The sequence below is a fragment of the Hippichthys cyanospilos genome, chromosome 11 (genome assembly GCF_059441005.1).
Source record: "Hippichthys cyanospilos isolate Australia breed blue-spotted pipefish chromosome 11, RoL_Hcya_1.0, whole genome shotgun sequence".
Classification (NCBI taxonomy): domain Eukaryota; kingdom Metazoa; phylum Chordata; class Actinopteri; order Syngnathiformes; family Syngnathidae; genus Hippichthys; species Hippichthys cyanospilos.
The window spans coordinates 7,964,222-7,976,637 of record NC_142379.1 but is presented as its reverse complement, the minus strand read 5'-3'; the positions used below and the strand labels follow the sequence as shown (position 1 = coordinate 7,976,637).

Genomic DNA, 12,416 nt, shown 5'->3' with positions numbered 1-12,416 from the left:
CAGACTGACTAAATCAACCCTAATCTTGGGCTCTCACCATTTCTTGTCATCATCGCTTCCAGCTCCTTCCGTCTGATAAGTGCTATCAAACCACTGAAGCCAGCAGACAGTACAATAGCATCTTCCTTTGGCATTAACTCCCTTAAAAGTTGACTCATAATCAACTCTTTGATGTATGATGACTCTCAATTGTCATTGTTCAGTAATATCGCGCAAGTGGCATCCTTCGTTTCTCAACGATTCCCTGTAGACATGATTTATATACAAAAAGTTATTTGCAATTGCTTGTTGGTGTGAAACTAGGTTTGTTTGAATGGCCAATGAATGTAATTCTTAACAGCCTGTTCATCAGAAAAAAGAAAGGCCAAGCACTACTTTGTTAAAAAAAAACAAAAAACATCCATAATCTAGGTCAGGGGTGGGCAGTTCCGGCCCTCGAGGGCCAGTGTGCTGCATGTTTTCTAGTTTTCTCTCTCAAACACACCTGATTCAAATGATTAGGATTCTTTTCAAGCTTAAGCTGCGCTTGTTGATGAGCTAATTGCTTAAAGCAGGTGTGTTGGGGAGAGAAGCCTGGAAAACATGCAGGACACTGGCCCTTGAAGGCCAGAATTGCCCACCCCTGATCTAGGTGGTACTCTGGTTCAGCTGGTTCTTGCTTTCACACGAGGCATTGAGATCTCGCATAGATGAAGTCCCAGTCCCTGCCTTGGGGCACCAAGTCATTTGCAGTCACACTTTCAAGGCAGGCATGCCGGCATACCAAAATCTTCCATTAGGGTGATCGGCTTGTGTGACCAGCCGGGTCGGTGAATACCCACTGAGTGAGTGATGGGCCTATTGCCTGATGTTTATCATGCATCCTTTTTGGGTTATGTAGGAGTTTGTGTATGCTGAATGTCTCTGCACCAGTTGGTCAGGAGGTGATTTTAATTTGAAGTTGAACGTATATCAGAGGGAATAATATAATCCATGCCACAGAGGGAAATGGAGTAAAATTAATCAGTGACTGGCGGTCACTGACCGCCTTAGTTTTGATTGCCCTTGTGGGTAGCACCTCAGGTCCCCTAGAATGGAGCACATGTGTACGCCACCAAAGACAATGTCTTGTATTGATTCACAGCACGGAGCTGGTTGAGGCTGATTTCTAGACATTTCTAGTTGGGATTCTCAAATAATTAACATGGTGGGCTCTGAGATTTGCTGGCATTTGCAGTTACCTTACTGGGATTTCAGGTTGCTCAGTGGGGAAAGTCCCAGTCCTTGCCCATGGGGCCAAAATTGGTAATAGTAATAAGCTTTTTTATTAAAATTATTTTAATTAATTTTGTATTCATTTTTAAAATCAATCAACTAACAAACAGAACTTGTCATTCTAGACACATCCATAGACTTGGTCGCATATTATAGTGCGAAAGGCTCTATTTAAGAAACTCGTGAACTATGTGGATGAGTAGATTTCCACTTTTTGAACGAAAGGGCCGACGTCACCGCTTGAATCACCATCCTGAACCGTAAGCATTTTTTAATGTGTTTTTCTTGCATGCAAATTAATTTAACTACTAATATGTTTTTCTTTGAATATTTTTTTCCTCTTTGGGAAACGCGCTGCCTTGTTGTATCAATGATATATAGAACAATGATCTATTTAGCAATGTATAAACCTTTTTCCAGTTTTTCTTTGCAATATGTTCCACGTGCTCCCCATTTGTCCGACCTGAGGGGACTTTATTGGTGTCAGTTGACAGCAGAGGGCGATACAGGACTAAGGCAGTTCCCTGGTGTTTGTTTAAAAAAAAAAAAAAAAAAAAAAAGGATTGGCAATTTTACATTTGATTGCCCAAATCCACAAAGCAGATACAGTAATTGTCAGAATGCCGTGTTGAGACTAGTGAGGGCATTTTGAATATATTATTAAAAATAAATTATTTGCCGTTTAATTCCCCTTTTGAATGCAGAATGATATTTAACACTGTTTATGCACAGTAGATTTATTCTCCATTTTCTCCTGCAGTTGAATATCACATTTGTGCTCCTTCATATAGCTATGATCTTTTTTTAAAATACAACCTTAAAAAAATGATTCTTCTGAAAAAAAAAAACAACAAAAAAAAACCTTGTAAAATAGTGGATATCAAGTGGAAGGCAGAAGTGCTCATAAGCAGGCTACACATTTTGTTTTGCATGTACTGTAAGAGTTGTTGAATTTAAGGCATGGCATCCATGGACTTGCATAAGGCTATATATAAATATCCGTTTGGAACACAGGAGTACCCATAATTATTTATTAATGGCCAAATGTGGTTCACGTGGCAACATTTTCAGAATAGTAATCTAGAATTTTGTCAATCCATTTTCTTAATGTAACAAAAGCTATACTGAATTGTTGGTTATAAAAGCAATGGTTTATAAAAGGAATTGGTCTTATGCACAAATGATTTAGTTGTTGAAATCGAGTTCAGGTACACAAGTGCTGCACATACAAAGTAATAAAGTCTTGTGCGATCCTGAATTATGCAAACCAGAGGGTAATTTTGCGCAAAACGCACAACAGGTTTTAGCAATTAAAAAGCATTGAGGGGTTTCTTTTTTTGTGGTAGGTTTTATTTCTGGATAGCAGTCCTATGGTTTGAAGGTAACTTATCAACACTCGTTCTTGAAGACTGTTGGACTCTATGGTTTGATTGGGACAACCCCTATGGTACTGGAGATTATGAAATTCTTTCATACATGCGCAGAGAAAACTCACGGAAGATCAGTGATTATCCAATTAAAATTGAGGTTCGAACTATAGCCAGTATTAAGTGTTAAAACAATAAAAGTAGTATACTGTAAATTGTCCCCCTTCAGGTTTTGACTTTCTTTTCTCTACAGAGCCAATGGCTGTTTAAATAGGGACCAGCCACATTTGTCTTTGTGCAGATTATAAAGTTCGTTTCTTGTGCCGGTTTGCATTCAAACAATGCTTTTATTTATTTATTTAATTTAAAAAGTTGGTTTCAGAGGTCTAAAATTTTCTGGGAACAGGGTGATGCAAAATCAAATCTTGGTTTAGCTCATTACAAAAGCAAAGTAGTATTTAAAAAAAGGTTTTACAGATACATTGGTGTGGAAGCCTGGATAGCAATATTACAGCTGACAAGGACTTCAAAATGCTGGAATCAATGGTTTTATTGAGACAACCCTTCTGCTAGTGTGGACCATGACACACTTTCAAATTTGTGCAACAAAATCCCAGGAAAGATGATTGAACATACGGTTCGAATTGACGTCAAAGTTACATATAGAGCAATTTTGACATATTGAATAATTATAGATAATAAAATTCTGGTCAAATACGTTTTGTGTGTTTTTTTTTTTTTATTGAGGGTAGCTGACACCCTTGACTAATGCTTACCTAATATAGGCCAACTGAGAATTGTAGTCATAACTGTGCCCATTGAATGGCAGTGTTTCCACAAATACAACACAGATATTACCTACATGCACTTCAAACTAATGGAAGTCAATCTTTCATACGATACCACCTATATTTACATAGATATATCTCAATATTTTGTTGGCCTGGAACAATGAGTGAAAATGCTATATATACTGGCCCTCTAGAGCTTTCCTTTTCCCATAACACTTGGCACTAAAATCGATAAATAGAAACTATTTGGACCAAAGGTAGTAAGGGCTTTGGAAGCAACCGAGTTGAAGAAACAAATAGTGGCATTAAACGCTGGGAACAAAACCAATTGTGATTTCGTATTTGAGCTGATCTACATACTGGAGTTCATCCGCATCATCTAGGATTGGCAGGAGAAGTATTAATAAATAAAAAGTTTTTGCAGATCTTTAATAGTTTAGTTCAGGAGTGGATGATCTGTGATTATCCAGTTAGCATTGAGGTCCAAACTACATCTGGAGCCAGTGCACTTTGTATTGAGGCAAAAAAAAACAAAAAAACAACTAAACCTTTCAACCAGGCATTATTCTGAACAGCGGCTTAGCATATTTTCTCTTAAAATGTATTAAATTCCAAGTTCAGGGTTTCGAGTTCCAGTAGAGCATACAAAAAACAGATCCATGTGACTTACTCTCAGAGGGAAGCGTAGTCTGTCACAGTCACATCAGCTGCAGATAAAATGAGATCATCCTTAGTGATGCCATAAGGGCAAACTAAAGCGTTGCAGCAATATTGGGTTAAGTAGCACAAAGATAAAAAATAGGGACTAAAAATGTTCAACATATTTTATACAAGAACGTTTGAATTATGAGCCTGTATTTCACTTAAAAATATGACAGGCATGGACACAAATACAACAGAAGAGGCTCTTACCTAGCTGATAGTAGCAAAATCCTCCGTCACAGGCCGTAATGAAACAGTCCTCTTTATAAGGTTGCTGCCATTTTGACATCATAAGACCAAGACGACGCCTTATTGTTTGATTAGCATCACCTCGCCATTGAAAATAGGTTTCAAACAGGATATTCTCAGACAGGAGTGGTCACTTGAGCTTAGAGTGTGTCGCACAGTGTCATCATCATGTTGTCATAGAAATGGACATCATTGGAAAATGTCATGGATTCAAATTGCGGATTCTGACATCCAGTTTGCGCTTTTGCAAAGGGCAACAGAACAGTTGGCTGTGCATTTCACAAGTTCAGATGAGGTCAAATTAACTTTTCCTGAAATCTGCCACTCAATTTCTGGGTTGCCAAGGCTCAAAATAACTCTTTTCAACTCTGCTTTCAATGCTATACATTTTCTGGATTTAAGAGTTTATCTGTAACTCTTGTAAATAAATACATATCTGTGAACGTGCCTATTCATGAATATGGTACAAAGTGTTGAGTATTGTTCTAATGTTTGCACTGCAGGAAACTTTTGATCGCGTCTTTCTGTTTGCCCTGATGACTAGATGTTTATCAGCATCTTTTCGTACAATTTCGGTTGAGTTTAGATGTCTTATATTTCCTAGTGCATATCAATGTGGATAAATAATATACAAATTTGTTCACTCCAGTTCTTATATTTATATTTATTTATATATACACTGCTCACAAAAATCAAAGGAGCACTTTAAAGAAACAAAGACATTTGTCCTGTTTTGAGGGTTTTCTAATTGTTGCCACTTAACCGCACTTGTTGTTAATTCCATGAACACCAATACAGCTGAAACTGATTAACCAGGCCCTCGGCTGCTTAACCAACCAGAAAATGATCAGAGAGGCTTAATTTATGCCAGGCTCAATAAAAAAAAAAAGAGTTCCCTTAATTTTTGTGGGCAGTGGATTGTAATTGTAACATCCATATTATATGCACCAGGGGTGTCAAACTCAATATTATCGTGGGCCACCTTGTAATCAAGCTTTCTGTCAGAGGGCCTATATGACAGTGAAGTCAAATAAATTTGAAGTGTGTTTGCCACAGTTACCTAGTTTTGAAATTAGAGGCCGGTAAAAAGTATTGAAAAGTGAGATTGGGAATTATAAAAAATGCTTTTTTTTCCCATATTTTTTTAAAAAGTTGAAGACAACTTGCAAGTTTGGTTATTTTGCCAGAAACCTGAAGTAGAATCAGGATTCCGCTGGCTACATAGAATGATGTGGCGACCCGAATCTGACCCCCAGTCCCTGAGTTTGACACTTGTGCACTACATGATGGTAGGCATAGCTTAGTTGCACTTGATTGATGACGTTATACCTCCTAAACACTTTTAAAATGTTTGACTTTGCTGCTGTGTGAGCCAGCGAACGTTGCCAGAGCTATAGTCCAGTCCAAAATCTGGCAGATCCGGCCCAGTCATCTCCTCCTCCAGAGAATCCAGTCCAGTCTCTCAGTTTCAGTAGCGAGATCCCCCTGCCACAGGAACATTAACAATTCAAATTCTTTACAGAAATAACTCATATGTGCTATATTGATCAAGATTGCAATAAACAACAAGTATTAAAGCTAATTGCAAGAAATATAATTATGATGTTGTATAACTCCACTTGAATTGTTACTGTCAGTTATATTTAAATTCCTTCTTATGATTGAAATGATTTTGTCACAGTCCATGTCCCTAATGTATTGTCCTGGCTGCAGATTAGGGGGCGGAGCCACCAACCACACACCTGCAGCCCATCGCCATCAGGGGACTATTTAGGTGCAGCTAAAGCAGGCGGGCTTTGCTGAATTATTGCCTTTTGCACGCATGCAGTACCTATGGTGACGTTTGAAATAAAGTGAAAAGATTGACTATTTCAATGAGGAAAAATGCAGAAGTTATCATCTTCTGATAACTGAGAGGGATTTTGCCAGCTATTGCATTTAAAAGACTTATGATTTTACTTGCTCCACTTCACTTATGAACACAGAAGTAGGCCCTTAGGCATGCAGTATTTTCATTCCTTTTTCTGTCCCATCTCCTACTGTGTTTGCCCAAGTTACGCCTGATGACAGTAAGAAGTATCACTTAAAGGGTGTAATATTTAGACCGTTTTTTATTACTGACAGAGGGTGCTGCATTTGCCACTGTCCGTAGCTATAACAAACATGGCAGCCTCCGGAGAAGTGCTCCCCACCCCCACCCCGTAACATACCGTATTTTCCACACTATAAGGCGCACCAGATTATAAGGTGCACCCTCAATTAACGACATATTCTAAAACTTTTTTCCACATATAAGGCGCACCGGATTATAAGGCGCACTCTCAGTCAATGACATATTTTAAAACTTTTTCAATCAGAATATAGTAATCCTCAAAGTAATAACAATAACTCAAATAATAACTTGTAACTCTCAATAGCATAATAACTCAATGTCAATATGACCAACCTTATTCAACTGTAAATACACAAAAGAAACAGCCAAAGCTTATTTCATCAATTCATTCCCCATCTACGAATCCCAATCTCAATATTGATCCATATATAAGGTGCACTGGATTATAAAGCGCACCATCAGCTTTTTTTAAAAAAAAAATTAAGGCTTTTAGGTGTGCCTTATAATGGGGAAAATAAGGTAAATTAATGATAACTAGACCTACGATTTTATTGAAAATATACTGTTGGTCTTTAAGAACACATTTGCACATTTTTGACATTGAGATTATAAACATTTCATTTATTCCTTCTTAGTGAAAAACAGTCTAAATCTTACAGTGTCCCTTTAATGTACAAAGAAGAGCATAATAACTGACTTTAAAGAATTGATCAAATAATATATGTATTGTTGAAAATTGCAACTTGCTATCAAAAATGGTCCTGTTTTGGCTTTTTCTTAAGACAAAAACCTAAAACCCATAATCTTTCTGTGACCATTTTTTGGAGTCCATTTGTCTTTTATTCGATTATGCCTTGAACTGATGTAGGGTTCTAAGACTGACCTCCACTAGTAGGCTGCGGACCACAGTGTCAATACGGCCCGCATCAGGGACAGAAGCCACCTTGTTGCCACACATCAAGTTGGTCCTCAGAGCCTCGGTGCTCACCTTCAGCTCGACTTTACCTGTGTGCAATCAAACTGTTTTATTCAAAGATCAAATTCGTCTTTCCGACCTTCAACAGAGTTACCGTGCAGAGACTCTGAATCTTGCTTTCTCACCCAGATTCCAGTCTTATTCTCCGTTATTAATCCCCATTTGTTTTCTTATAATATATCCACTTTCTCCATACTAAATTATCTCCCGCCTCTTCTTTGTCTTTCACAGCCTAAAATTGTTGAGGCCAAGTACAGATCAGCCCCTGAGGGCGCAGTTTCCAAGTGTTTCATCATCGATGATACCTGACATGTTAGTACAAGTGATTGTCAGCAAGCTTCTCAGAGATGGAGCAGCGAGATTTGACACTCAGCGGAGCCCCGTCCTCATCGCTGCTTGATGGAAGCGATTCAAACTCTTCACTTTAATGCCGGCTAGTGATCCAAATGCAGCGTTTGTGCCACAATCCATCAAGTTTTCCTTTCACGTTGTCGATCCTGTTAACTTTACACGTTGTAAAGGAAACTGTTTTTGTTTTTCAATTGTTTTTTTTTTCCTCCGGTGTAAACTGTGATATGATGTTCATGCTGTATGGAAGACACTGATTCATTTATAGTACTGTTTTGGGGTTTTGCAAAGAGAATATATCTCAATATAATCATCGAGCCTATCCGCGGAACAGATGAATCTCGTAACCCGGGGGCCCACTCTTTTTCTGCATAAGATAAACACATTACCGCAATTTCAGCACTATAAGGCGCACCTGATTATAAGGCGCACCCTCAATTAATGACACATTTTAAAACTTTGTCCATATATAAGGCGCACCGGATTGTAAGGCTCACCCTCAATTAATGACATATTTTAAAACTTTTTCAATCACAATATAGTAATACTTAAAGTAATAACAATAAGTCTAATAACGAAATGTCAATATTACCAACCTTGTTCAACTGTAAACACACAAAAGAAACAGGTAAAGCTTATTTTATCAGTTCATTCCCCATCTACGAATCCCAATCTCAATATTGATCCATATATAAGGCGCACCTGATTATAAGGCGCACCACCAGCTTTTTTTTTTTTTAAAAAAAGGCTTTTAGATGCGCCTTATAGTGTGGAAAATACAGTACATGATTTAAAAAGTACATTAGAAGGGAAGAAGAAAAAAAGATCATCAATGGATGTTGCAGGTGTGTAATTTGCATGTTCAAAGGGAGTAGGAAGAAGTACAAAAACATGCCAAGTGCTCATAATTTCCCACACCTTACTCATAGTGTTAATTTTTTGGTGATTATAGACAAGGTCGAGGTAAAGTTATTCCTCTTCTAAAGCAGAGTGAGGCGTGAGTTCAGGAGCAGGATATGTTTTTGTCATTAGAATGTGGTGCCTGTGTCACTGTGGGCTTCACAGCACAGTAGTACACTGCCGAGTGCTCAAGTGAAACATCCTCGATGTGCAGGTTCACTCGGTTGATGTTACTTTCCATGCTTACCGACATTCCCGGCATGGCAGTTAACAGTTTTCCGTTTCCCAAAAGCGAAAGCAGGAAGTGAGGTGCTTGTCCGGGAAGTTGTCGAAACCAAAAGAAAGAATCAGAAACAGTGGGTTTGTTGTCATAAATGTACGACAGTGTCACCCGTGCACCTTGTAATGCCAACACTTCGCTGCTGGCCGCTACCAGCTCACTGCTGGTGCCTGAAGAATGAGACAAATGAGTTTGAGCATTCGGTCGTTTGATTTTTGAGCAAGACACACTTGCCTGTCACAGTGAAGACGAGAAGGAACCAAGGTGACAGCAACATGCTGAATGGACTTCTTGTAAGTCTGCTCTGCTTATCATCATGTAACTGAAACTCCTCCCTGATACAGTCGTGGGCTGGTTTTGTGAAGTCTGGCTTTGCTTATTCAGTTCATAAACTCAAATAGCCGAAATTAAATTTAAAAAAGGCTTAATAATTGTGTAATTATTGTTTTAAAATGATTCATAGTTGCAAAGTTAAACTAACCCTTAAAAAAATAATTTCAGACTTTGTGGGATTACTTTTGTTACAATCCAGTTTATAGTCAAGTACCTGTATGTAAATCTGGAACCATTTTTTTTTTTATTTGCTACTTAGTGTTTTAGATTTTGGACTTGGATTAATTTGATTCTATCGTAATAATACGAATAATACTAATAATAATACTAATTATACTCATAACAACTGAGTTATTATGACAAACATGCATTTATGTGTCAGGTTGAGTTTTTGGAGTAAGTCATTCTAAATGTTTTTTCAAGGTTTGAGTTGTGTTAACTTTTTGTTTTTATTGAGGAGTACAGTTATGTTTTACAGTGTAGTAAAGTACAGATATAGATGCAGACACAAATATTTATTTCTTGGGGGAATCCATGTCTTGTTGTGTAGCCATTATTCATGGGAAGAAATGTTAGTCTTTTGCGTAGTACGTGTTAAAATTAGTAATTCAGAACATTAGGCAGAATAGCAGGAATGCAATTTCACCGTATTTATCATTTGAGAAATTTCTAGAATATTTGCCGGTCAGCCATCTGTAAGGGACATGGTGTTTCAATACAACTTCATAATGGACGAGTGCAACCATTATCATTAATGTCCAACCCAATTCAATTTTAAAGACACAATGTTGTTATCCACTCATAATGACATACAGTAATTGGTATTTGTAAACCAATCCTATTCCTGAAGAGAAATCATTTAAACAAGAACTCAAATGCTACTGCCACATGGTGACACGATGTTATATGTGAGTGGTTTTTGAGTTGAACTTTAAACAGAGCCAACATGTGTTCATCAGTTGAAGAAAATAAGCACAGTTGGTGGGCGTGGCCAAAGAAGTTGTAGCATTTTGACATAGTTTGTTGCGGATGGAGCGATAAGATGTTTTGGGGCTTGGACATGTGTCACTCAAAAGCAGGAGACTCTTCATAGGAAGTGTAGCTTTTTTTTTCTTTCCTATCATTTTTATTGACGTCATTGTTTGTGAATATATTTTGTTTTTCTTTCCCTGCTTGATTCTTCTTCTTGGATTGCAGTATTTTCCTGATAATGCTTAAGTCCCATGGCAACACATGTAGACACACGGGACTCAAAGCTTTAACAGAATTTTGCCCAAGGAACACTTCAACCGTGGTCTCCAGAGCTCAGAATTGGACCCACATTCTTCAGGCTGGGAAGCTCCCAATCTACCAGCAGAACCACGCCGATTCTTAAGGGTTCTCATGCTTGAAATCACATCTTGCTTCTTCAAACATCTCATGAGGTTTTTGCTAAGGAAACAACTGATGTGTGACATCATCAAACACCAGGTTACGTTTTGGAAGAGGCACCAGATTGACTGTGGAGGCCTGTAAGTGGAAACAAACTTTTTCAAGATCAAAATAGATCTATTGATTAAAAATCATTTGCATTTAAGATGAACCAGGAAATTAGTGAAACTAGTAAAATAGCTTTGTGCATGAGCTTTACATTGCGTGAATGTATGCAGTGCTGTTTGGACATAGAACCAGATTGAGTGTGAAACCTAGTGAGTGGCAACGTCAGAATGCTGTTCAGCTTCAGGCAGAACATGGGTCCTCCATGTCAGACCTCAAGTGACTTGTTTTGTTTGAAACCCTATCTCACCAACTTCTCGTGATAGCTACTGAAAATATTGAAAAATAATTGTTCATTTGGCCTTCAGTGGGTAAAACTGTGACCTGTATAAAACCTTGATAATATTAACTTGACATAAGTCAGTTTGCTGCCAAGGAGATCTTACACTGCATCAAGTAGTAAAATCATTTCATTGTTATTATTGCATTTTTAACAAGGGTGAATATCTTGGGAGACTTTTTACAGACTAAAACTCACAGAAATTATTCATGGACCTAATTTGGAAAGAATAATCACACTTCAAACAACCCTCATTATAAAACAATCACAGAGACATTTATGAAACAGGTCTGTGCTGACTTTCATCGCCAGGGAGAGAAAATGCTCATATTTTGCTCAATTGTCACTGCAGTATGTTTTATTGTGGTGATTTGGGGAATTTGTTTGATGTTGGATTAGGGGAGGAGTTTGAGCCATCCTTCTACGAACTTGAGGCTAGCAACCTGTTTGCGTGTCTCGCCACCGGCTTCAGTCGACAGAATGCCATAGTGGAGTCAGGAAAAGGACACACGTTCAGAAAATCTTCTGCTACGCGAATAGCGGATGACATGCTATACAATCAATTGGTGCTGATATCAGACGCACGCAACGACACATGTGAGGAAGGTGAGGGGTGTGGCCTCCAGCTAGCTTAATTCGGCTAACTTCACGGAGCCTTGATTGAGGCTTGATCAACCATCTTGTGCCTTTGTCATGTTTTGCCGCCAAAGGTGACAGTGGACCAGGGCGGTGCCAGGCCGCATTGGTGCCAGGTTGGTGTTGAACACACGAGACACAGACGCACAATATGCCAGGGTGCGCTAAAGATGCGTTTCTTCGGCAGATAAGACGGTGAATCTTCTCTCTCTGGCCGTCCTCGCCCTTCGCCTTGTCTTTGCCAAGACGCTCGCCATCAACTGTGCCATGACACTGCGCCTGTGGTTTGCCATGCCAGAGTAACCAGTGGCACACGACCACTTTGCTTACTATGTTTTGTTAAAACTTGGAGATTTTCGATGAGCTGTAAAATGTCATGTCAATAAACAGCCAAGTGAAAGTTTATAGAGTTGTTGTTTTAATATTGTATCAATGATGAAAGAGGCCATCAGTTTTCTTCATATACAGTTGCTCATAATAAGTCATGATTGCGATTCAAACAATACATCAAAGCAGCACAAAAACAAATCGTCATCAAAGAGCAAGTCATTTTCTAATGTTTTTAGAAAACAAAAGATAAAACTTTCAACAAAGTCAAACTTTTTCCCTGACCTGGATGACTGAGCATATATACATAAAGAAAAAAAAAAA

At 38.3% G+C, this 12,416-nt stretch overlaps 1 protein-coding gene and 1 long non-coding RNA gene across 3 annotated transcripts; one reads left to right on the top strand and one right to left on the bottom strand.

Moving 5' to 3' along the window:
- Nucleotides 1–3,375: 3,375 nt before the first annotated feature.
- On the bottom strand, nt 3,376–9,258 carry LOC148415706 (uncharacterized). Its single transcript, XR_015867204.1, has 4 exons — nt 9,215–9,258; nt 8,948–9,150; nt 7,360–7,481; nt 3,376–5,848 (listed from the first exon to the last, which is right to left on the bottom strand). It is a non-coding gene; the product is annotated as an uncharacterized LOC148415706 (long non-coding RNA).
- Nucleotides 9,259–10,909: 1,651 nt separating this feature from the next.
- On the top strand, nt 10,910–12,170 carry LOC148415705 (uncharacterized). 2 transcript variants are annotated; one of them, XM_088427713.1, is made up of 3 exons: nt 10,910–11,726; nt 11,840–11,881; nt 11,953–12,170. In XM_088427713.1, the coding sequence occupies exons 1-3, from the start codon at nt 11,483–11,485 to the stop codon at nt 12,066–12,068; spliced, it is 402 nt and encodes a 133-aa protein (XP_088283839.1). In that variant the 5' UTR covers nt 10,910–11,482; the 3' UTR covers nt 12,069–12,170. The 2 variants fall into 2 exon arrangements, with proteins under 2 accessions (XP_088283839.1, XP_088283838.1); XM_088427712.1 differs by having other exon boundaries at nt 11,358–11,735.
- Nucleotides 12,171–12,416: the final 246 nt, after the last annotated feature.